General features: G+C 55.1%; 1 protein-coding gene and 1 long non-coding RNA gene across 6 annotated transcripts; one reads left to right on the forward strand and one right to left on the reverse strand.

The window, feature by feature from the left end:
- Positions 1-1722: 1722 nt before the first annotated feature.
- KLHDC8A (kelch domain containing 8A) lies at positions 1723-17031 on the reverse strand. 5 transcript variants are annotated; one of them, XR_007630225.1, is made up of 8 exons: positions 16678-17031; positions 10375-10441; positions 9383-9771; positions 8124-8288; positions 6789-7004; positions 6344-6445; positions 5862-6149; positions 1723-5659 (listed from the first exon to the last, which is right to left on the reverse strand). XR_007630225.1 is itself a non-coding variant. In XM_050327210.1 (7 exons), exons 3-7 carry the CDS (start codon positions 9756-9758, stop codon positions 5956-5958), a joined length of 1053 nt encoding a protein of 350 aa, XP_050183167.1. In that variant the 5' UTR covers positions 9759-9771; positions 10375-10441; positions 16854-17031; the 3' UTR covers positions 1723-5955. The 5 variants fall into 5 exon arrangements, 4 of the variants coding, with proteins under 4 accessions (XP_050183167.1, XP_050183165.1, XP_050183168.1 ...); XM_050327210.1 differs by having other exon boundaries at positions 1723-6149; positions 16854-17031; XM_050327208.1 differs by having other exon boundaries at positions 1723-6149.
- Positions 15767-21915, forward strand: LOC126646120 (uncharacterized). The gene is made up of 3 exons (XR_007630226.1): positions 15767-15996; positions 19272-19413; positions 21581-21915. It is a non-coding gene; the product is annotated as an uncharacterized LOC126646120 (long non-coding RNA).
- Positions 21916-24307: the final 2392 nt, after the last annotated feature.

The raw sequence follows: 24307 nt of genomic DNA on the forward strand, positions 1-24307 counted from the left end.
GTGGGCAGAATTTGTGCCCACTGAGCCCATTTTTAGGGATCACCATACGAAACCTCAGTAGCCTGGTCATGTTTTCATCCTGCACCCAGGTCTCTCCCTGTCTCCCAGTGTAGGCAAGGAGAGCAGGAAGGAGATAAGGGACGTGCTGCAGCCAGGGATGGATCACAGTTGAACAGAATATTGCCAGGAGAAAGATGGGCAGTGAAGCACATCAAGCAGAGGGAAAGAGCAAAAACTGTACCAAGGAGTGACAGGGTTGGTGTCCTGCTCACTCTGCAGCTGAAGCAGTCCCAGAAGGTCCCAAAACCTCATTTCCCACTGTTCTATAAGAGCAATCCACCCTGGATCAGTGGCACACCTGCTTTGATTACTAGACTGATGAGCTTGTAGTCCAAACTGTGATGAACCCAGGGACCAGCCGCCTCAAAATATGAATTTATCTTCTTCTTCAGTCCCAGCACGGGGGGCCTGCAGAAACACTGAGGCACTTATTAAAAAAAATAAGCAAAATTCCCCCCAAAAAAGGGCTGGAGCTTTTATTTTCGGGGCAGGAAGCGTCTGTGTGTCAGGGTGGTGACTCCATATCCGTTCCAGCACCGGCGGATGCTGATGGAATGGTTTGTCTGCTGGCAGCGGGAGCAGCCGGGGGTGACTCCGCTCCTGGTGTCCCTGCAGGGTTGGGGACATGACAGGGGGGATGGCAGGGACATATCCTGGTGTCTTCCAGTTCCACTGCACCTCTGGCAGCAGGGAGGAGCTCCATGCCCAGCTATCCAGAGAGAAATTCATGGGCTGAGGGGTTGGGAACCTGGCAGGGATGGGGCAGTGTCCTGGTATTCCCTGGTGCCACTGCAGCACAGAGGAGCTCTATTCCCAACTACCCAGAGAGAAATCCATGGCTGGAGCTCCATGACAGCATCCCCCACAACACTGCACTGGGTCCCCTTGGGCCACCAAGGGCTGAGATGACCCCAAAGGGCAGCAGTGACCCCAAAGAGCAGCAGTGACCCCAAAGGGCAGCAGTGACCCCAAAGAGCACCGTCCCCAACAACCACGACTCGCGGGTCCATGGCAGGGTCCAGGAGTAATTTGTGCTCCACGACCAGACCTGCTGGAGGTTGTTCTGAGGCAGTTTCCTGTTTGTGCAGACAAAGGCTGCTCGGAGACAATGAGAGCTGGATTTTGGCAGGAGGGCCCTGGGAGCAGCCACGGGGGCTGGGGCTGAAAAGCCTCTCAGAAAACTCGGAGCATCGGGAGTTCAGGCGAGGACACGGCCACGGCCAGTCAGGGATTTGTGGAGCCCCAGCAGGTCACTGGAAAACCCCGGCAGTTCAGCTGGGTGAGGGATAAAGGCACACAGGGAGCAGGGTGGGCACCCAGGGGGGTGGGCACGGGGTCCTGTGGAACTAAGGGGGGCTAACTGGGGCAGCAGGAGCTGCCCAGAGCTTTCTGCAGCCTCCCAGGGGCAGGAGAAAGGGGGTGACAAAGCCACCGGAGCTCAGTGACAAAGAATGTCACAGCACAGCGTTCAGAGCACTCGCTGTACCGAAACGTGATCCCGTGCCAGGGCAGCTCTGAGATAATACATACATTAAAAAAAAAGGAGAGAGGAAAGATACCACAGATAATTGCCAATCCATTCTGAAGGTTGCTGACAGCAATTCTCCAAAGCAGGTCAGATTTATTGCGTGTTGTGGAAAGGAAGCTGGGCTGAAACACAGCGATTTTAGATGTGATTGCTTTATTTCTGAAGTATTCCCCTTGCAGCACCGACCACAGCTTACAGGAAAGGTTCAGCTGCTCTGGCATCAGCAGGTCCTCCATGCTGAGGTCTGAGCACTCCCCTTAAATGCAGTCCTGAATTGGCATCCAAATGGGTTAAGGTTGCCCAACCAACTCCTCCTGCCGTGAGAGGAGCTGGGCAGTTCAGCAAACCCCCTGTCCCTCAAGAACAAACACCACAGTTCGGTTTGAGCTTGTTTTGAGGGAAAAACCTGCCCAAAGAACCAGGGCAGCAAGAGCCTGGAGGCCACAAAACCTCCCGTGAGAGCAGGACCAACCCCAGCCAGGGCAGCAGCTCCCAGGGAGCAAAACAGGGAGGAACCCACAAGCCCCGACGGTGCAACAGGTGCATGTCTGCCACCCACTGAGCTGGGTAACGTGTGAACCCAGGCAAATACCTCCCGGAGAGCCCTGGGAGCAGCTCTGCTTGTCACGGGGTGCTCAGGCAGCAGGAGCTGCTGGAGGTGACAGTGGCTCGCAGGTATGTGCTCTCATAACGTGGGTGCAGCGCTGGGAGAGCCCCGAGCTCGCTGGGTGGGAATTCTCTTGGGGCCCTGGGAGCACAGAGCAGCTGGAGCTGCTGCTCTGGGATGCACAGACATTGCTGTTGGTCTGGGATGCACAGACAGCCCCCCCTGTGCTGCCACACTTGACCCTGGTCCCGAGGGACACACGCACAGGGCCGGGGGCTGCACACATTGCTTTTGCACCAACGCACAGGACTCCCCCCTCTGTGCACACAGACTCACAGCCCCCCTCTCACAGGGCACCTCTGTGCTTGCCCGAGGCTGAACAGCCAGAAAATTCCAGGGAAAAGCAGGATCTGCCATCACCCCTCACCCCAAACACTGGTTGTCTGCCCCACACAGCCATCAAAGCTCCCCTCTCCCCACTGGCAATTCCCATCACAGGCCACGTTCCAATGGTTCTATCACTGGGCTCAACCTCACAGCTGAGGCTTCACCTCATCCCTGCAGGCACAAAGTGCACCAGTTCCCAGCATGGAAGCACTCAGCATCATCTGCAGGAGACCACAGGCAAAGTTTACCCAGGGAAAGAACCTCTGCAGCAGCTGGCTAATCCTTAGGGGTTCACTGCAGAGCTCAGGGGGCTGCAGCAGCAGGATTCAACCCCAAAGGCATTTCCCTGACTGACTCTGGGCAGCAGCTTTAAGGACCATTTGGATCCCAGAGCAGAATTCAGCTGCTGGAAGGTGTTTGGATCAGAGGGGATGCCTGGGAACAAGATGCTGGAGGAGATGCATTTTCTTTCCACATCCATTTCTTTGCTGGATCCTTGTGCTGGTAACCAAGAGCTAAGGCCAAAATGGGATTTTGGAGCCACCCAGCAGTGTGGTCCATCTCTGCCTGGCTGTTGGAGGTGTTGCTCCAGCCTGAGCTCCAGCCCATGGATGCCATCTGCTGTTCGGAGCTCTGGGAGCCCGTCCAGCACCGCTCAGCCCAAACCAACCCCTTAAACCTGCTTAAACAACGCAAACCACCCCCTGCACCCTCAGCCAGGAGCACCTGATCCCCCTCCCTGCTCCCCAGCCCTGGCCAGGGTCACACCCCCCTCACCCAGAGGGCGGGCACGGCCCTTGTGTGACAAAGAGCAGCAGGTTGGGACAAATCTCCTGCAGGCTCCTGCTTCCCACGGCGGCAGGAGCAGCCCAGAGAAGGGCAGGAACGAAGGTGCAGCTGTGAGAGCCATCAGTGCAGATGGTTCTCAATCCTCCAGCTCGTGCCACAGCTGGGGAATGCCACCCTCCCTCCTCTGCACGCTACACTGGTTCCAACATGGGGGAAAGCCCTCCCTCCCCACTGCTACCAGGGACTCAGCAGTTCCAGGGATGTACCAGCATCCTGCTTGGTGATGGGAGCTTGGGATTCACTACACAGGCAGCTGACCTGGATCTGCTTCTCCCTGCGTGGGGGCTCAGAGCTCCTCTTTTCCCCCTCTCTGAATGCTCAGCACATCCCCAGCTTTGATTCGCGACTGTCACCCCCAGCCCCGTTCCCGGTCCCTGCCATCTCTTCATCAGGTCTTACAGCAGCTCTATTCCCACGGCACTGCTTTGTCTGTCACTCTCTCCAGCCCGTCTGGGGAGAGAAAGCAAAGGCTCAGCCTCCAGCTGTGCTGCAGCCAGACAAAGGCAGCACATCCCTCCTCCCCTCGCTCCGGCTGAACAAAGCACAGCAGCGCCGAGCCCAGAGCCCCGGCCTTGCTGAGCTGAGCAGGGCTCGGGGCTAACGAGAAACCAAGAGCAGAGCAGCACCAGGCCGTGCTGTGTGTGGGAAAGGTTCCTTGAGGACAAAGGAAAACTCCTCATTAACAGCCAGGCCCTGTGCAGAGGCGGCTGAAGCAGAGATTTGCTGTGCAGGGAGACGCGGGTTTGGTCGGGAGAAGACTCCTCGTCCCCTCCCTGAGCCTCCTCCATCCTCCTCGGATTTTTGTGGTTCAAAGGGATGATTTGTGAGCATTCTGGGGTCGGGAGGCAGCACCCCCAGGGCTGCACACGCAGAGGGGTGCTCTGAGCACCTTCCCTCAGCTCTGCCAGACCCAGCAGCCCTTGAGTCGCCCAGGGATGTGGTCTGACCCTCCATCCTGCCATCAGCTGTTTGCATTTATCCACCCTCCAAACCACGGTGCCTAAACGAAGAACACACCAGGATCACAGGTGGGAGCGTGGCAGGGGACAGGGACAGCAACCTGGCCCAGTGGAAGGTGACCCTGCCCGCGGCAGGGGGGTGGAACTGGGTGGTCTTTAAGGTCCTTTCCCACCCCAAACAGCCCGTGAGCCTCTGACAGGCGCTGTCACAGCCAGGCAGGCGGGGTGCGGCTCAGGGGCAGGGTGGGAGCAGCAGAGCCGGTGCCTGTTCCCTGCCCTACCAGCTGCGCGGCACTCGGGATGCGGGGGATCCAGCCTGGAGAAGGACCGGCGGGACCCTGTCCCGCTCCCGGGAAGCGGCGGGAGCGATGCCCGGCCCCGCCGTGTCCGCGGCCACCGCACGGTGTCCTCGCTGCTCCGCGGGAGCGGCCCCGCAGAGCCCCCGCACCCTCCGCGTGACGCCACCGCGACACAGGGACCGCCCCGCCCCGGGACCGCGATCAGGGAGGGATGCGACGCCTTGCAAGGGGACAGAGCTGCCCAGCCCAGGCTGGAGCGACCTGGGCTAGTGGGAGGTGTCCATGCCCACGGCAGGACGTGGCCTCTGAGGTCCCTTTCAACCCCGAGCATCCTGTGATTCCACGATCCCAGGCTCCCACCTCTCCTCCTTTTCAGTCTAGGGCTCACATTTTCACGCAGTCACAGCCCTGACACAGCCCCAGAGCACAGCACGGGCTCCTCCAGGGGCTTTTCCAAAGGCAGTTTCAATGGTGCAGCTGCTACAAGCTGGAATTGTAACCCCAAAACTCCCAGGGCTGAGGAGAAGATCCCAAACCATTAAAGTAGCTAAAACCAGGTTGGAACGCTGTGACTTGAGGCCATCTCTGCATGAAGCCCAGCAAAGGCAGGATCTGTGCCAGTCCTGGGCCAAAAGTAAGGGCCAGAATGGCCCCTTGGGCATTCATCCCTCAGGCAGCACTGGCAGCCCCTCTGCCCCAGTGCCAGGAAAATGCTACAGGTTTGCAGGAAAAGCCTTGCTATGAAGGCAAAGGAACGATCCCCTCGATCTGGCTGCAGGCTCAGAGTTTCCCTTGCTGCAGCCAAAGGGATCTGTGCAGGGAAGCACAGGGATGCTCAAAGAGGGTAATGCCACAACAGTCCTCCCCGAGTCACCACTGACCTGTCTGGACGGTCCCAACACCTCCAAACCTTTTGGAAGCGGGTCAGGATGGCTGCAGGGACACAATTCCCAGATGTCCTGAGTCCTCCCTGCGGGCAGGAGACACGGCAGCAAGTTCCTTCAGCTGAATCCCCCACAGAGCTCTGGAGGTGACTGGAGGGGACCCCTGGCCAAAGCAGGGGTCCCTCCACAGGGCTCCAACAGCAGTGCCCAGCAGAGGACCAGCAGCTCTGTGTGGTGGCTCCAGAGCTGAGCTTCCAAAGCTCCCAGGACAGCTTGGGTGGCACTCACCTGACCCAGGAGCTGCCAGCACCACCACCAGTGCCACTGCTGGGGCCACTGAGGGGCAGGTCCTGCTCTGGGCAGGATCCAGCTCGGGATCCAGCTAGGAATCCGAGAGGCACAGGGCCTCCACGGCCGTGCTCAGGCCCTGGCTCACCCCCCCCACGGCCAGCAGGCAGTCCCGCACCACGATGCTGGAGCAGGCACAGCGAGGGGTGGGCATGGGGGGGAGGCTCTCCCACTTGTTCTTCTCAGGGTGGAAAGCCTCTGCAGACTCCAGGACAGTTGGCTGGTTTCCTGGAAGCACAAAGCGAGGCACTGGGTTACCTGGGAATAACCACGGAGCATCCCTTGGGTGCTCTGCACCCCATTCCCTTCTGGGCTTGGTTTCCCCTGCTCCCTCCAGCCAGCCAGGGCCTCTCCTCTTTGTAACAGCAACACATGACCCACACTCGGCCTTAAAAGTGTTCCCAGCACCCCCAGTGCCTCACCCAGTCCCCCAGCCACGACAACTCTGCCTCTCAGGTACCCAGCCACGAAGTCTGCTCGCCTCTTCTTCAGGTAGCAGGAGCGCTCCATCTTCATCCAGCCACCTGGGAGGGACAGGACACACACTGGGTGTTATGGGAGCACCCACTGCTGGAAAACCTCTCTGACCTTCTTGCCTCAGGGGGTGCAGTTTTGCTGCTGCACCCTGGGGTAATAAAACCCCGTGAAAGGGGTCAGGTCCCTCCTCACCAGCTCAGGAGGCAGCTGTTCAATCCAGCCACCTCTGGACCGTGGTCTTCCCCTTTTGACTGTTAATCCTGACTGCAAGTCTTCCTCTAGGCTGGGCTCAAGCACCAGCAGCCCCAGGCCTGAGCAGATGAGAGCTCTGTGCCCTGCAAGGACAGCAGAGCCCCGAGCCCAGCCCCGAGTGCCCCCACACAGCCCCACCTTGCTCCACGTCAAACACGTCCACGGTCCTCATGAACTTGGGCTGCCTGTAGAGCCGCCCCTGCCGCAGCCCCCCGAGGCTGAACAGCTTGTCCTCCGTGGGCACGAAGCTGGAGAAGGCCCTTTTGTTGGGGATGTTGGGGAACTTGGTCCACGACCTGGTGTCCGTGTCGAAGACCTCGAAGGCGTTGACGGCGTACTTGGACTGCCTTCCACCTGCGAGAGCGGGAGAGGAGGGGTCAGAGCAGGCACCACAGGAGCCTCCCGGGGTCTCAGGCCACCTGCTGAGCCAGGGTATTCTTCACCTTTGTGCCCCCTTCTCCTTTAGCTGCAGGTTCACCCCACAGAGACCCTTCATTTCTCAGCACATCACCCCCCCGGCCCCCGGCCGCCGGCGCTGGGAGGTGTTTGGTGTTTGGTATGCGCCAGTTTAATCGAGACAAACTCACAGCAGAGCAGGGATCAGGCTCGGGGAGCCTTTGCAATTCAGATGAGCTCAGATCCAGCGAGCCCTGGCCTTGCTGCCAAGCTCCTGAGAGCAGGAGAGCAGGAGCAGCTGCTGCTCCCACTGCCAAAGATCCACATTATCCCCCCACCCGTCAGGCTCAGCTGAATGCAGCTATTCTCAGCTCAGACGCCTTTGAAGGCAGAGCCTGTGCTGGCTCCTGGGCTCACAAACTGTTCCCCAGCAGCCAGCAAAGTGCAAAATAGATCAAAGGCTCTTTTCTGGTCACCCCTCAAGCAAACCAGGGCTGTCTGGCCGTTTGAGAAATCAGGACTTGTGTGTTTTGATCCTGACGTGCCGTTTGGCTGCGAGCTGACAGCAGCGTTCCTCTGCCTTGGTTTCCATTCCTGCGAGGCAGAACTCATGAAAATCATCCCCTGCAAAGGGCTTATTCCAGCCCAACTACACAGGTCTTTCCTCTGCCAAAGGCAGTCCCTTTGTGAAGCTGCTGCTGCTGCTATAAAATGCATAGAAGTGTTTATTTATTGAAGTATTTTATGCATGTAGTTGAGTGCAAGGGCTTTTAGCACAGTCACGGGGCTGCAAAACAAGCAGGCAAAGACCAGTGTCCCCTCATCTTCCAGCAGTGTGGGGAGGGGGACAGGGGAGCCCACCCACCCAGCACCAGCAGCTCTCAGGGTGCTGGAGGGGCTCTCGTGGGTGCTCCCCGTGGAGCCGTGAACCCAAACCCACCTCAAAACCCCCCGGTGCTTCTGAGTGAGTGAGAAATCAGGGCAGGACTGAGGAGAACATCCCCAAAAGCCTCTTCCAGGGAGGTCCTCGCTGCTCAGATCAAAGGAGGAGGAGGAGGAGGCAGGGCTGGTCCTTACCCAGCACGTAGATCTTGGTGCCCCTGAGGAAGGAGGTGGCAGCGTAGCGGGGCGTGGGCATGGCTGCCAGGGACACCCAGATGTCCTTGAGCATGTCATAGTGCTGCAGGAAGTTGTGTGGCCGCAGGTCAGCTCCCATCCCACCAGCTGCATACACCCTGTAGTCTGCACAAGGCAAGAAGCAAAAAAAAAATAATAATAATAATAAAAAAATCCCAATATTATGACAGCAAAGCACCAGAAATCCCCGCCCTGCAAAAACACACCTGGCCTCTCACCCCACACTGACCCTGCCTTATCAGTCAGGAGAGCTTATTCTCAGACTGGAAAATCATCTCCAGGATGGTAAACATTATTTTTAAGCATTCCTTGACGGTAGCTTTTTTAAGCCACTTAAGCAAACAAACTGAGCAGCTTTCAAAGAAGCTGCCTGGAGATTAGATCCCTAATCCCGGGCACGGCGGGAGCTGCCTGACCTCGGGAGCACAGCTCCCACCCCAGGCTCTTCAAAGCAGGGCAGAGCACACCAGAGGAAGTCAGTGCTCCACGGATTCCCTTGGAAACTGAGAAATGAGTTGGGCTGATAAAGAGCTCGGGGCATTTAAACCAGGGCTTGCAGAGGAGCTTCACAAAACCAGCTGCTTCCCCTCCTCATACAATGATTTGAGTCCTGTGCATGAAGATAACTCTCCCTTGGCTGCTTCTGGGCTTGGATCAGAGATGTCTCCTCAAACTGAAGCTCTGTGGCTCTGAGACCTTCAGCCAGCAATACCTTTCCTATTCTTCCAGCATCTGCAGCACTCAAGGGCCAGAACTGGCTCAAAACCCTGAGGGAGTTTGATTTGTTATCCTGGAGCTTGGACCTGTCCAAAATCGCCCCCCCCAGGGACTCACACAGTCCTGGCCCTTGTGGCTCCAGGGCTGACCACACAGAGCAGCCCCCCTGGTTTATCTGCTTTCAGCCTCCTACAGAACACCTTTGGCAGGTGGGACGTGACAAACACGAGGTTCAACTTCTAGAAGCGCAGAAGAGGTTTTGGAGGAGAACAACAAGGTGACCCTGTGTGCCATTGCCCAGGAAGCTTTGAAGAGTGCCTGATGCACCAATTAGGGAATCAAATAGGTTGGAAAAGCCCAAATCAAATCAAATAGGTTGGAAAAGTCCAAAAGATCATCGAGCCCAACCTTTGACCGCCACCCCGTGAATTGGTGCCACCCCTCCCCACCCCCCCAGCCCCCTGGCAGGTTCCCCCCCTTGCCTTTGGCCGTCACCGAGATGCCCATGGCCGCCTCCCTCAGCGAGCTCCTCTTCTTCCACCTGCCCTCGTCGACGTTGTACATCTCCACCACCTTCAGGGGCAGCTGGTTGGCCCCCACCCCTCCCACCACCATGATCCTCTTGCCCAGGGTGGCCACGGCCACCCCTGCCCGGGCCGTGGGCATGGGGGGCAGGGGCGTCCACTGGTCGGCCTCGGGGGAATAGACCTCGAAGGAGTCCACGGGGACACCGCTGTCGTCGCAGCCCCCGATGGCGAAGACCTGGCCCCCGGCCTCCACCAGCGTGGAGTAGACCCTGCGGCTCGGGAGCGGGGCCAGGGATTTCCACTGGAAGTCCTTGGTGTTGGCCAGCTCCATGGTGAGGGTTATGCTGCGGAACAGAGAGGGGAACCACGGAGACAACGGGATCACTGGGGCTGGAAAAGACCTTCAAGGTCATGGAGCCCACCCTGTGCCCCATCCCCACCTTGTCACCCAGCCCAGAGCACTGAGTGCCATGGCCAGTCCTTCCTTGGACACCTCCAGGGGTGGGGACTCCAAACCTCCCTGAGCAGCCCCTTCCAAGGCCTGACCACCTTTTCCATGGAGAAATTCCTCCTGGTGTCCAACCTGACCCTGCCCTGGCACAGCCTGAGGCCGTTCCCTCTCCTCCTGTCCCTGTTCCCTGGGAGCAGAGGTCGACCCCCCCCAGCTCCCCCCTCCTGTCAGGGATTGCAGAGCCAGAAGGTCCTCCCTGAGCTTCCTTTTCTCCAGGCTGAGTCCCCCCAGCTCCCTCAGCTCTCCTGGTGCTCCAGACCCTTCCCTTCCCTGAACTCACTCCAGCCCCTCAATGCCCTTCTGGAAAAGCAACCAGAGACACAGGGAGTGCAAACACCACCCTGCCCTGGCAGCCGGGAGCAGAGCAGGAGCAGAGCATCCCTCCCTCCCCACAGCCCCTCTGCCACCCCTTCCTCCAGAGCAGCACCACAGGTACCTTTCATTCCATCTCCACTGATCCTGCAGATCCAGACCTGCCTCAGAAGCTCAGGCAGAGCCCGATCCTAAAAATAAAACAAAACAAAAGAGGTGGCTGGGGGGGGGGGTTGGGGGGATGGGTGAAAAAATAAAAATAACGAGGCGAGCAGGTTGGAGTCAGTTTGTTCTCCTGTATTTGTTACCCTGCCTCCCGAGCATCCCCGCCCCCGAGTGACATTCAAACCCTGGAGGCTCCCGAGCGACTGTTCCCTTCCCCGGCTGTTTTCCTGCCTCCTGGGGAACTTTTCCTTGCGTCCTCCTCCTCCGACCCCATCGATTCCTCCTCATGTTCATCCCCGGGCAGACCCCAGGGAGGAGCCGCCCCAGCTCCCACCTCTCCAGCCCAGCCCAGGGCTGTGCCACCCGCCGGGAGCTGGGAGGGATCCCCGGGACGAGAAGCACAAGCTCTGGCTGGAAAACCACGGTCTTTATTTCATCTCCCCTCTCTGGACGTCGTTAAGCAGGATGCAGATGAGCTTAATTAGTGCAGGAGGACAGAGAGAGGGCAAGCAGAGAGGAACAAAGGCAACGCTGGCGCGCCTGCCCAGCCTGGAGTGAGGGGGGCTTTGCTCTCAACATCCCCACCCTCACCGTGTAATTGGGTTTATTTAACAACTGCCCTTACAGCGAAGCCAGAATCCTCTGTGCCCTTGCAGGCACAGCAGCACCTCCCAGCACGTGCTGCCTGCTCAGACATTTGGAGATGGGACTGAAGGGCAGGGCCAGGAGCTGCCAAAAACAAAGGTGCCAACAAAGGGACGCTCCTGGTTCAGCATCATTCCCTCTTCTCCCCATGCACAGGCTCCTGAGACATTTCCCCACGGCTGAGGTCCCACTAAAGCCCCTGAGAAGGGCCTCCCTGGCAGCAGAGGGGGGCTGGCTGGCTCTGCTTTGCTGCAGGACACAGTTTGGGAGCCCCTGGAGCAGAGGGTCACCCCTGGGCCCGTGTCCTTTTCTCCTTGGCTGACACCCAGAGCAGGACCAGCCCCTCAGCCCAGGGTGGATGTGGGGTTGGGGTGCAAAAATCCGTGGCAGGGAGCAAACAAGGGGGGTCAGCAGAACTCCCTGACCCAGGAACGGGTCACCCCTCACACAGCAGTGCCAGGTCTGCCCTGACAGCCAGAGCAGACCCAGCCTGTAGCTTAGCAACAGCCACCTCCAGCCTCCTGCCATCCCCCCAGCTCTGGGGATGATCCTGATCCTTCCTGGGGATCACAGCAGGGACCAGGGAGGCTCCATGGAAAGGGAGAAGGTCCCTTTAAGGTCCCTTCCAACCCAAATCACTCTGGGATTCTATGACTCCACAAAGAAAATTAAAAGCATCAGTGAAACAGGTCTCACAACGGGACTGAGACCCAAAAAAATCCCTTCCCCTACAAGTCTGAGCCGGCAGGAAAACCAATCAGTGCAAGCAGGGCTGGTTGTTTTAACTTATTCTCCCAGATAAATTTCAGCAGTCCGCTAAATATTATTTATGGCATAAAGAATGTGGTTAATAAAGTGATAAATCCTCCCTGGGCTGTCACCCTCCAGCAGCAGGACCCGGCAGGGGCACATCCCAGCAGCTCAAAGGAACACAAAGCAACAACAAAAAGCAGCAGCAGAACATCAGGCCACGCTTCCCATGTTCCCAGAACCTGAGGAGAAAGGGGCAACCCTCCCCCAGCCCAGACCCCAGCTCTCCCCTCTCCAGGAGCATCACCACAGCAAAGGGATCAGCTCTGGGATTTGTGCCTTGGCACTTGCAGCAGCTCTCATGAATAATGGATTTGCTTTCCAGGTGAATATTCATGCATTTCCACGGACAAATCCAGTGTGGGCAAAGGAAATCAAGCAAAAGGAGCAGAGGCAGCTCCTGTTCCCAGGAGAGATTCGCATTCAGACATCCAGAAGTCCTTTTCCTGCCCTGTGCCTCAATTCCTTCAACTCCCAAGTGCTGGGATGAGACACAAGCAGCACCACTCAGATGTCTGACAGGCACAGAACCTGCTGCTGCCAGGCAATTCCTCTGCTGTCATCAAGGACTATCCAAAGCTCGAGAACACTTGTCTAAAACTGCCTGAAGATTCTTTTTCAACACAGCAGCACACAGAACGTGGCTCAAAGCACTTGGAGGTGGCTGAGGATTTCTCTGGAGTGCTGGGTGGGTTCTTTGTGGGAACAAGCAGAGTCAAGACCTGGAAATTCAGAGCCAAGACCTGGAAATTCAGCCCAGGTGCGGTCCCAGGAGGGCAAGCAGCATCTCCAGAGCCCTCAGCAGCTGTAATGCAAAGCTGTGCCTGCATTCAGCTGCCTTGGCATACAAATAACCTGCTCTTCCTTTTTCATGCTATTTAAAGAAAATCAAGGTCGCTGTGCCCACGTCCCCTGTCTCTGCGTCTCCAGCATCACCTGCATCTCCTGGGAAGCGATGTCAGCGCTGTCAAAACATGCTGACCACCCCCCTCAGTGCACTGCAGCCACCTCCCTCTCCCAGGCACAGGGAACTGCCACTTAATTATACCAAACTCATTGGAAGCATTGACATTTTGAAATCAAAAGGAAGGGAAATTGCTTTTCTACCAGAGGAGGTGGCGGGGATGGGGCTGAGCCCACCCCAGCACCCAACCCTTGCCCCTGCAGGACAAAAATACCTGTTTTAAGAGCTCAGCAAGTACCTACAAACCCTCCAGGGTCTTTTCCAAGTGGATATGGAGCCTGGCTGGGCAAGGGGAGCCCCTCCAGCACCCACATAAAAGGGCTCAGGGCTCTTGGTGTGCAGGACTGAGCTCCCTGTGCTGTGACATCCCAATGGTCCCTCCAAGGAAAAGCCATTCCTCACCCTGCAGGTTTCCCTGGGCTCATCCTGGAGAGCCCCTGGGTCAGTGGTATTTATTACCTGCCATAATTTGTGGTTTATCACAAGCACTGGTTGGTGTCAAAGGGATCCACGGGCAGAGATGCTGGTGCTCGATGCTGCTTTCCCCTTCCTCCTGATCCCACCTTTCCCCAGGATTCAGAAGCTTTGCTGCTCCAGGTGTGGAATTCCCTCAGTCCAGAGGGCTGGCACACGAGGCTGGAGCCCAAATCTCCTCCCTCCAACCATCAGCTCCACTGACTCCAGCTGCACGATCCCAGATTTCCACCAGCGGATCTGGGGATGGGTCAGAGCCAGGACTCCCAGCAGGAGCTGGGTCCAGAACCTCACATCTGCCAACCCCAAACACAGCCCACGTGCTCCTTGCTGAGTTAAAACAGGCACAGCCAGTCACCAGAGGGACAGAGGAACCCATCAAACTGCTGCTTCAGGAAAGGGCTCTGGTGTCATTCCCAAGGGACAAGGGGCTGCAAACAACCCGACACTCAGCATCACCCAGCAGCTTCCAGCCACAATTCCCACTGCTCCAGGGGCAGGCATCACCACAGAGGCAGGAACAGGGGCAACACACTGGGAACAGCACCCAAAGCCCTGCAGCAGTCGCAGCTCCTGCTCCTCAGCACCAGGTGGGAGGGAGCAGCTCTGTTCCAGCTCTGCCTTGGCTGCCTGTGCTCCATCAGATCCAGAGCAGGGGAGATGATAGAGCACAGGCTCCAGGAAGGCAGCTCAAAGGAGATGGTTCAGGGCAGGGAACCAACCCATTTCTGTCCCAAGGACCGTGGTACAAGGCCAGGAGGGGGAACACGGAGGGGAGATCTCCAGGAGTTTCACCCACTGCCAGAAAGGGGGGTCAGGCACAGCCCAGCTCAGCCCTGCCTGCTCCTCACTCTCTTCCCAGTGCAATTCCACTTACAGCAACACTTGGGTGCTTCCCTGGAGCTGTTCCAGGCACAGGATCCAATGCACAGTTTGGAGAGGGGACCAGACCCTGGGAAGTGTCCTCTGCTCCTCCAGCACTCACCTGCTCTGAGGGGCAGGGAGGGACCAGGACACCCAGCACGCCTCAGGCAGGCTGTCCTGGGACCACCATTCCTACTGTCCTGGCACCACCATTCCCGCTGTCCTGGAACCACCATTCCTGCTCTCCTGGGATCACCATTCCTGCTGTCTTGGGACCACCATTCCTGCTCTCCTGGGATCACCATTCCTGCTGTCCTGGCACCACCATTCCTGCTCTCCTGGCACCACCATTCCTGCTCTCCTGGCACCACCATTCCCGCTGTCCTGGCACCACCATTCCCGCTGTCCTGGGATCACCATTCCTGCTGTCCTGGGACCACCATTCCTGCTGTCCTGGGACCACCATTCCTGCTCTCCTGGAACCACCATTCCTGCTCTCCTGGAACCACCATTCCTGCTGTCCTGGGACCACCATTCCTGCTGTCCTGGGACCACCATTCCCACTCTCCTGGGGCTCAGTTCCCCCCCCAGAGCGCTGCTGCAGGTGGAGGTGGGACTCCACATCTCCCCAAAATCCTCAAAGGCACCTGCAGCTGGAGGTTCCCTGGTATCACAGCAAACATAACATTCACAGGGCAGGTTCTCCAGGAAGATCCAAGTCCACGTTCCTCCCACTCAGCACCCCAAAGGGAATCAGAAATCCCTCCTCCTCCTCCAGGGATAAAGCTCATTTCCCTGCCAACAAACAGATTTTCAGAGGGGCCCAGCACCCCAAAACTCCCATTGTACAACAGTCCAGAGAGCTCAGCACCCTCCACAGATCTCTCCAAACCCTCACCACTCATTCCTGGTTCTGAGTGGGACCGGCATCTTTGGAAAACCCCTCCAAAAGCCACTTCTCCCGGGGTCACCTGCAGGGAGGGGCTGGGTGACCCAGCCCAACACCATTTCTGGTGGCACCACAAGGCACAGGCAGCCTTTCCACGAGCTCTGACTGTTACACAGCCCCAGGATGTCACAGGACACCAAGCCTGGGCTGGCAAATAAATCCTTACCTTTGGGCAGAAAAGGCTGGAAAGCCTCTGAAAACCAGGGACTCGGGTGCTTTTTCCTTCTCCCTTGCTCAAACCCTGGCAGCTGAGGCTTGAAACAGAACATGCATGAAATTTTCAGCCTGGTATTTCTGACCTCTCTCTGAATCAAGTTTCCTTGCCATAGTAACAGCTACCCAGAAAAAACAACAACAACAACAACAAAAATCCACTAGTTCTCTGCCTCCCTCTGCAAATCACCCAGCTGGTAGGAAAAAAAAATAAATAAAAAAAAACAGAGGCAAAAGCAAAGAGGAAAAGCATTAGGATTGGAAAATAATTAATTGTACCAAGCAAATAAAAAGCAGCAGCACTCACAAGCAGCTCGTTTTGCTCCTCCTGGTCCCGAGCATCCTCTGCAGATGCAGTTTGGAGGCTGTGACCGATCTGACCTCCCCCCCTCCCCTCAGCTTCACCCCTTCCCCCCATCCCAGTCCCCTGAGATCATTTCCACCCTCCTCGTGCCAAGGGCAATTTCCTGCAGCTGCTGACAGGAGCAGGGCAGGGAGGCTGTGGAAGGGAATATTCCACAGCACCAGCATTTCAGGAGCATTTTCAAGCCACGGGACGGGCAGAGAAGCTGTTTCATTTTTATAGCACAGAGAAAGAGCCCAGACCAGCCTTGTGTGGTTTTTTTAACCCCTTGTGTGGGCTGAAGAATCAGCAGAACAAGGTAAGATTTGCTCACATCTCAGTGCAGCTCAAGAGCTATAATTTTATCAAGACCCACCTGCAGGACCGAAGGGATCCCCTTCCCCCCCTGAGTCCCAGCAGCATCCTGCATCCCTCCCCTCACCCCCCAAGGCTGCCTCGGCACAAACAGCTTCTCTTTTGCACGAGCCACAGCCACAGAAGGGCTTTTTCAAGCCCTGCAGCCTCTCTGGTTGTGTTTCCAAAGCTCCTGTCACTCCGTTATTTCGGCTGCATCCCTGCGGAGGGAATGGGAAGAGCCTGGGCCAGATCACAGCTGGGGGGAGGTCACGGCACACCCCCATCCCTGCCAGGGCCTGGGCTGGGAGAAAGGCTGAAAATATGGGATTTAGGTGCTGCTGGGAGGAGAAAGGCTGAAAATACGGGATTTGGGGGCTGCTGAGGGGAAGAAGAAAATAAAAAAGAAATAAATAAGAAGTAAGGGTAAACCCCACCCTTCTGCACAAAAAGTAAGGGGAAACCCATCCTTTTTAACCCACTTTTTTTTGGGGGGGGGGGGGAACACAAACTCAAAGCTTTGATTCTGGTTGCTCTTTAAAAGCCTGACACCGGGAGGAAGCTGCTCCCTTCCAAGGCATCCCCTCCCAAATAACCCACTGACCTCCCTCCCTCCCTCCTGCCGGGGAAGAGCAGATGTACTCACAGCTCCGGGGAAACCGAGTCCAGGCGGAGCATGGCCAGGAACCCGCCGCAACTTCACCCCAAAAAGCCCCGGTGCCCTCCGAGCATCCCCTTCCAGTCGCCTCCAGGGACGCGAGCGGCGCCGGGAGCAGCCGGGGCTGGGAACGCTGCGTGGGAGGGGGAAAAAAGGAAAATCACCATAAATCCAGCGGCGCTGATCTTCCCCCTCTGGAAGATGTAGGACGGTGACGGAGGAGGGTGTTTCCCCATCTGCTCTCCTCCCCGGAGCAGCGGCCGCGTGTGCGTGCGGGCTGCCAGCATCACCAGTCCATACTTAAGCCTTTTATGGCTTTTATGGCACAGGATGTTCTGGAACGGCGGCTCTTCCCCCCCCTTCCCCCCGCCCTCCTGGCAGCGCAAACAAAACTCCTGGGAAAGGGAGAGCAGGAGCTGGAAAGCTGGAGCTGCCCCTGGGAGGGGGCTCTGCCCAGCCTGGCTGCCAGGGGATGGTGCCCAGGGCTCAGGGAGGGAAGAGCCCATCCCATGGATGTGCCACCCCAATGTGGGGGGAAACAAGGGCCCCAAATCTCTGCTCCCTGCAGCTCCAGCCATCCCATGAGGAGCTGGGAGGGTGCAGAGGCACTGGTGGGATGTAGGACCCTTGGGCCTGTCAGTCATGCCAGGCTCTCACTTCCCTGACCTGCTTCTCCACAAACCTGTTAAAAGCACGTTCTTCTCCTGCAAGTGTCGCAGAATAAATTTGCAGGAAAGTCATTTCTAAGCAAAAGCTGAAAGAGAAAAAAAAAAAGAAAAGAAAAAAGATCCTTTCAGTGCACCTTCCCTCAAACTTCCCAGCTCCTCCCCACAGATCCAGTGGTAGTTCAGCCCTGCAGATGTTTAGATGTTTTTAATCCTTCAGGAACTCCCTTGCAGGGGTTTTCTGGAGCTCTGATCGTCCTTGGCACCGCCAGGGAATTCTGCCTGTGCAGCTTTGCCCACTGGCACAGAGTTCTGAGCACCATCACCCCTCGAACCTGCAACTTCCAGAGCTGGGAAAGCCTTGTCTCCACATCAGAGGGACTCCATTCTCCAGTGGCCACTTCCCTGGAGCAGTGACAGTGCCAGGGGTGACTGGAGGGGGATTAAAGTTGAGCCTCCCAGTGACCCAGACAAAGTTCATTCCTGCCAGCAGCTCCTGCTGGTTGGGAGAGGCAACTCCTCCAAAGCATCTCCAGCCATAAAATAAGAAAAACAGGGAAATCAACAAGAAGTTGAGTCAAATGACTCTTCATAAAGCAAATTCCCATCCCCTGGCAGCTATTTTAATCTCCTGTTTAGCTTTCCAGTGGGAGGATTCAATTTGTGTTTAAATAAACCCCTCCAGCGAGGGGCCAATCGAACACGAAGATCTTCATTACACTGAGAGTTCTCTTCTGAAGGAATTTTTTAGAAGATGCCATCAAACTGGATTTTAACAGGGGGGGTATTGGCAGCCTGGCATCCTTGGACACTTAATATCTGTTAGTTGTTATTATTATTTAGCAGAGTGGTTACAGAGGGGTCCAGGAGCTCTGAACCAAAGCTTCCTGCAAGCTCTGAGCTCCTGCTACAATCCACAAGTTTGATAAAATACATCATAAAAGGTCTTCTCAAACCACTGGGTGCAGAAAGCCCAGTGTTCTGGGGTAGGGAAAGGGAAGGGGGCTGCAGGATGCAGGCAGGTGTGATTTCCAGGAGGAATTTCTTCATGGGAAGGGCTGTGAGGTGTCCAAGGCAGGACTGGCCGTGGCACTCAGAGCTCCAGGCTGGGTGTCACGGTGGGGATCGGCCACAGGGTGGGCTCGACAGCCTTGGGGGTCTTTTCCAGCCTAAATATTCTGGGATGAGCTGATGTCCAAGCCCCAGGGCTGGCAGCTCCTCCCCAGCCCCACGTTCCACCACGGGGCTCCTGTGCTGGGCACCAGCTCAAAGCTGCCCTGGCACGGGGTGACCTCTGGGGCTGGTGGTGGCCCAGGGGCTGTGACAGATTGCAGATTGTCCCTGGAATCCCAATTGCACAGCAGGTTCCACTGTAGAGCCGGGGATAAACTGTGGTTTACAAACCCCCTCCCGAAACACAGCAGCAGGTCAGTGCTGGGAAGCGTTTTGGAGCTCCTGCTCTCTGGGCTGGGGGCCAAAAAACAGCACCTTGGCTCAGGATCCCGGGTTTGGCCCCAGGTGGGTTTTTGGTTGGTTGAGATTTAATTTTTGTGGGTTTGTGGTTTTTTTTGGGGGGGGGGGTGTTGGGTTTGGGTTTTTACATTCTTCTTTTAATTTTCCTGCCTGCTTTTTGTCTTCCTGTCTCACCTGCTTGGTTGGGCTCCTCATCCTGTGTGCACAGCACTCGCTGAGTGGGGTTTTCAGATCCACCAGGGGCCTCTGGATGGAAGGAAAAACCCGATGGATTATGATCAAACAGGGAGCAGGGATGGTGGGACACAGCCCTGGTAGAGCTCTGCCTTGATCCTCCTCATCCTCACAGCCCTCCACACCTGCTCCTAATAACTCATTAAAACAAACCCTCTTTTTCACCTTTACAACATTTGATTCACCCCATTTAAAAACAAAACAACAAAGAAACTCCAAAAATGACTTTTCACTGGCCACCATAATTTCCTGGATGGGTGGGTGGATGGAGCCTCACCTTCAGGGATGAACAATCTGCACCAGCCAGCACCTGAGAGAGACAAGAGAAACGAGGCAAAGACAGGGGAAGAAAGTGAGTTTAAATGTGACAAAAGCAGCTTGGCCACAAAACCCCAGGTGTTCCAACCTGCCTGGTGGATGAGTCAGAGCCAACAGGCTGGAAAATAACTGTCTGTCTGGGAATGATGGAGCTCACACTCCACATTTGTGCCTCAAAAAGCAGAACAGGTTTTTTTGTTTTGTTTTGTTTTTTTTTTCCAGGCTGCTTAAAAATTATAAAAGAGGTGTCACTGTTAAAGGGGTTGGGGGGAAATAACAGTCCTGAAAAGCTACAGCACTTTCCTGCAACCCAACATCTGTTTCCATGGGAACAGCAGGAGAGTTGCAGGAATTCCTGCAAATTACACAAATAAGCCCCACAGTAAGGTTTTTATTTACCTCTTTCTCACCTCACTTCAGGCTGAGCCAGCTCAAGCCAAGGAGCACAAAGCCCCTCCTGCCTGGGGAAGGTGGGGTGAGCTGCACTGAGCAGGCCAGCAGGTAGAGAAAACAGAGGGGAGGGAAAAAAAGCAGCAAAAAAATCACCCCCAGCAGCCCAGCAAGAGGCTTTTCTTTTAGAAGAGATGAGGTGGCTGCAGATAAAGAGGAAAACCACGGCCTGCCCAGGCACCTCTCTGTGCCAGCAGGCAGAGCTGGTGCTGGAGACACCATCCATCCTCCCCTGTCATTCCTCCCAGAGATTTGGCGAGCTGACAGTTAATTAACTAGTTAATTAATTAATTCTCCCCTCCTGCAGGGCCCTGAGCTGGTTGCAGTGCAGGGAGTCACCTTAACACGAGCAGACAGGAGCCAAGAGCTCCGGGATCCCTCCATCAGAATCTTTAACCACAGGGGAGAAGTCCACCAGCTGTGTGTGCCCAATTTGACAAACACACTGAGACATCCCTCCAGACAGGCAGGCACTTGGAAAAGAACAGTGCTGGGCAAAAAAAACCAAAAAAAACCACCCACATCAACCCACTCTTGTGCACAGGAACGTTCCAAACCAGCCCCACGCAGCAGAACGAGCTCGAAGCTGCCTCGCTTTGTGTGCTTTTGGTAAAAATAGAGGATAATTCCATGTTTATACCCGGCTGGAAAAGAGCTGTTTGCTCCCAGGAGGAGGGTTTAGAGACACAGCAGGGCTGGGAGCAGCTGAGCCCCACCCAGGGGTTCCCAGAGCACCGAATAGAGCAGTTTGCCGGGATCACAACCTGCAGCTCCCACGTGTTCCCATCTGCCCTCCTGAGGTCAGCACATCCCAGAGCAGGGTCCAAAGTGCCTCTGGGAAAGAGCTGGGTGAGCGTCTGAGCGAGGGGAGGGACTTTGAACAGCAGCATTTTGTCCTCCAGGTCTCAGAGGCAGGAGGGTTAATCATTCATGGGCCAGGCAGAGATAAGACACAGGAGCAGGCTGTGTAAAAAGTGGATTTTAAGAGGATGTGGGTTAAAGGAAATCAGCGTAGAATGCAGATTTTCTATGAAAAAAAACTTTTCATTTAAATGGCAGAGAAAGTTGGTTTCCTTTCCTTTGGGGGTTAAATGTTGGAGCATTTTGTGCTTTAAAAAGAAAAGAAAAGGGAAAAAAAAAACCACAAAAAAGCAGCTTGAAAACAAAACCCTTTGAGGAGGTGGGTGGTAACGGGATGTCAGTCCATCAGTAATTCCATCCACACTTCCAAGGTGGGAACTGAGCAGAGCTGGCAAAAAGGGGCCGGGGGCAAAGAGAAGTGAGACAGTTCAGGAAATAAAAAAAGAGGAAAAACACCAAAAAACGGCAGCCAGCCCAAGTATTTTCTCTGCTGCCACCACAGAGGAGTGACAAGTGATTGTCCTTCAGATCCAGAGATGCCACATGTCCCCTCGACATGTGTGAGTGATGTGCTCCTTAAATCCCACCCAGCTGAGTTTCATGGCAAGAATGGAAATACAGGTGGGGTTTTTACCTCCTGGATAAAAAGCAAATTCCAGAGCAAACCATCTCACTTCAGTCTCTGCTTTAGAGTAAGATCTTCTAGCTCAGTTTGAAGCATCATCACCTTTGATGAAGTTATATTTTAGACATAGAATGCTACCATTAAGTTCAAGAGGAATCTTGCAACTAGGGCAGAATGAAAAAAATAAACCCAAGAAGCACAAAGCCAGGCTTCTGTTTGAATAATCCTTTGAGACTGACCCAGGTCCCACTTTTTTTTTTTGCAGCTGGCACAGAGGGATCATGGAATCATGGAATGGTTTGGGTTGGAAGGGACCTTAAAGCTCATCCAGTGCCACTCCCTGCCATGGGCAGGGACACCTTCCACCAGCCCAGGTTGCTCCAAGCCCTGTCCAGCCTGGCCTGGGACACTTCCAGGGATGGGGCAGCCACAGCTTCTCTGGGAATTCCATCCCAGTCCCTCCCCACACTCCCAAGGGGAATTTCTTCCAAACAATCTAAATGTCACTACCTGCTCCCGGCTAACCCAGCGCTGCTCAGCTCTCACCCTGGACACCTCCTGTTCCCAGGGAAAGGTGTCTGGGATGCAGCTGGCAAGGAATGACCAGGAATGGCACGTCTGGGATCTGCTGCAGGAGGACTGACAGCAAAGCAGCACCAGCAGAGCACTTGCCTGGTCAGCCTTGAGCTGAACCACGACCACAGGTCAGGGTCCCCTTTGATTCCTGTGTTCCCTTGCAAGGAAAAAAAAAAACCACTTTCATGATTTTCTAACAGCAGCAGGAGACAGTCTCCCAGGGTTCCCTCTTCTGTCCCTGCAAAACTCAGAAGAATGGGAGTGTATTTTCACAAAGCTGCTCTCACAAAGGAGCTCAAAGCTGAAAGGCACTCGGAGGAGTCTGTGGAGACTGTTCCGCTTTCAGCAGCTCAGCAGTGAATTCTAACTCGGCCACCCACATTTACAACCCACCTGAAGTTCATCCATTAAAGCAGCGACCCTCCAACCCCCCTAATTGTTAATATCTCACTTTAATGCACTCTCAGAGCGGGTTATTGAGCTGCTGTCCTGTCAGCCAGACAAAGGGGGAGCTCCAGAGGATCCTCAGGCATCTCCAGGTGTGAAGGGCATGAACCAGAGGGAAAGCAGCAAGATGGGACCGAGGGAACACCAGTGGCTGTCACTGTGGTGTTAAAACTGGTATCATTTCCAACAGCATAAACAAAGCCCTTCTCCCAAGCAGCAGCACAAAGGAACTGTGAGTTTAACTCAGCCCTCTTACAAGAGAAAGCTCATGGAAGTGGAAGGCAGGCCACAGAAAGATGCTGTAATTAACTGATTGGGGGTAATTGCTGCATTTGTCATGAGCTAATACAAAGAACATCAGTTTATATCAACTTGTAATTTCCTTCATTTAGCTGTAGAGACATAAAATATTCATGCTTTAGTAGATTACTTACTTCAGTATAGCCAGAGGCACAGGCTGCTGTCACTTTGAAGTCTTTTGTTTCAAAGGTTACTCCAGCACTTCTGTCTGAATGAGAAAAAAGTGGTGGGGGGGAAAGGGCCTTAAAATATGAGGGAATTAACCTGAAATATCTACACCAGGTTGCATAATTTGATACTTTAAAACAGCCCCAGTTCAGGCCATCTTTACAAGTGGTATTGCTTAATTATCCTCCTATGGGTTCCCTGAGCACTTGGTGATTACAGATGTGGGGTGTGAGTGTGCTGAAATGATCTGCCACCAACCCAGAACCGGGGCAGGCACCTCAGCCTGAGGATTCCAGAAAACACAGGGGGCCTGGGGGCAAAGCCAGCAGCAAAGCATCCAAAGGAAATTCAGGTCCCCAAACCACCTGAGTCTCTGAAGTGGAGTAAAGAAGTGGTTAAGAGCCCATTCATCTGCAGGGGGATCACAGAGAACAGCCCCTGAGCCAGCCCCACACGGGAGGAGCAGTAAATAACCTTTTCCTTTAAATCACTTGCAATCACCCAACAAAGAAGCTGTGTTTGAAGCAGCTCTGCTTTTGTTATGACAGCTGCTGTACTGTCAGATTAGTCCACTGCACAGCTGTTGGCTCAGTGTTTTTTCAAAACATGTCCAAACCGCTCAGGATTCAGGAAATTTTTATTTTTAAAATTTTTTTATTTTTTAAACAGCCCCAGAAATCACCCCCACCAAGCTAATTGCTTAAACAAAGAGCTGGATGTTCATTACGGGCTGCAGAGTAAATGGGAAGCTGGGCTTCACCTTTGAAGAGAACTTCAAAAGGACGTGACAATAAAGAAGAGGTGGGGGCAAACCGGCTTTCCGTGCTGAGGAACTCCCCAAAAGGCTTTTGGGAAGATTAAAACACGGAATGTTCTGCTTGAGTTAAAAAAAAAAAAAAAAAAAAAGTCAAAACCCCTTTCAGCTCAGATGTTTTTCAGAATATACTGCAAGAGCTCTGCAATGGTCCACCTACTTCATTCCCTTTCTTCTTCTTCCTCCTTTATCTGTTCATCCAGACTGCTCCTGCTGCAGGATTTCATCCTCTTCTCTCCATCCAGCTCCCTGCCAGAGCCTTCATTTAGGGGATGCTTCTCAGAGCTGAAGGTGCTGCATTCAGCCACGTCAGCCTAAAAAAGGCAAACATACCCAGAGATTAATGCAGCCCAGTAATGCTCCTTAACTCCAAGGTGGTTTTTTTTTTGGTGCTGGTGTTTAATTTGACACATCCAAGCCAGGAAAAGGCACTTCCAGAACCCCCAATGCCCAGCCCAGCTCCTGTCAGGGCCCGGGTGAGCACAATAGGTTATTTCCAGCAGCACATTTCCATATATATTACCCAGCCCAAATGAATCACTCCTGGCACGGGAATATCGTGCATGACTGGATGCAACAGCTGCTCCTTCATGCCTTGCTCTCTGGTGACCTGCTTTTGATTGGAACATTTGCCACCTCCGTTAGGGGGCAGGGGGGGGGAAATTAAAATGCTCTTTCATGTCTTTT

This window comes from Myiozetetes cayanensis, unplaced genomic scaffold (assembly GCF_022539395.1).
Source record: "Myiozetetes cayanensis isolate MyiCay16 unplaced genomic scaffold, myiCay2020 scf32, whole genome shotgun sequence".
NCBI classification, from domain to species: domain Eukaryota; kingdom Metazoa; phylum Chordata; class Aves; order Passeriformes; family Tyrannidae; genus Myiozetetes; species Myiozetetes cayanensis.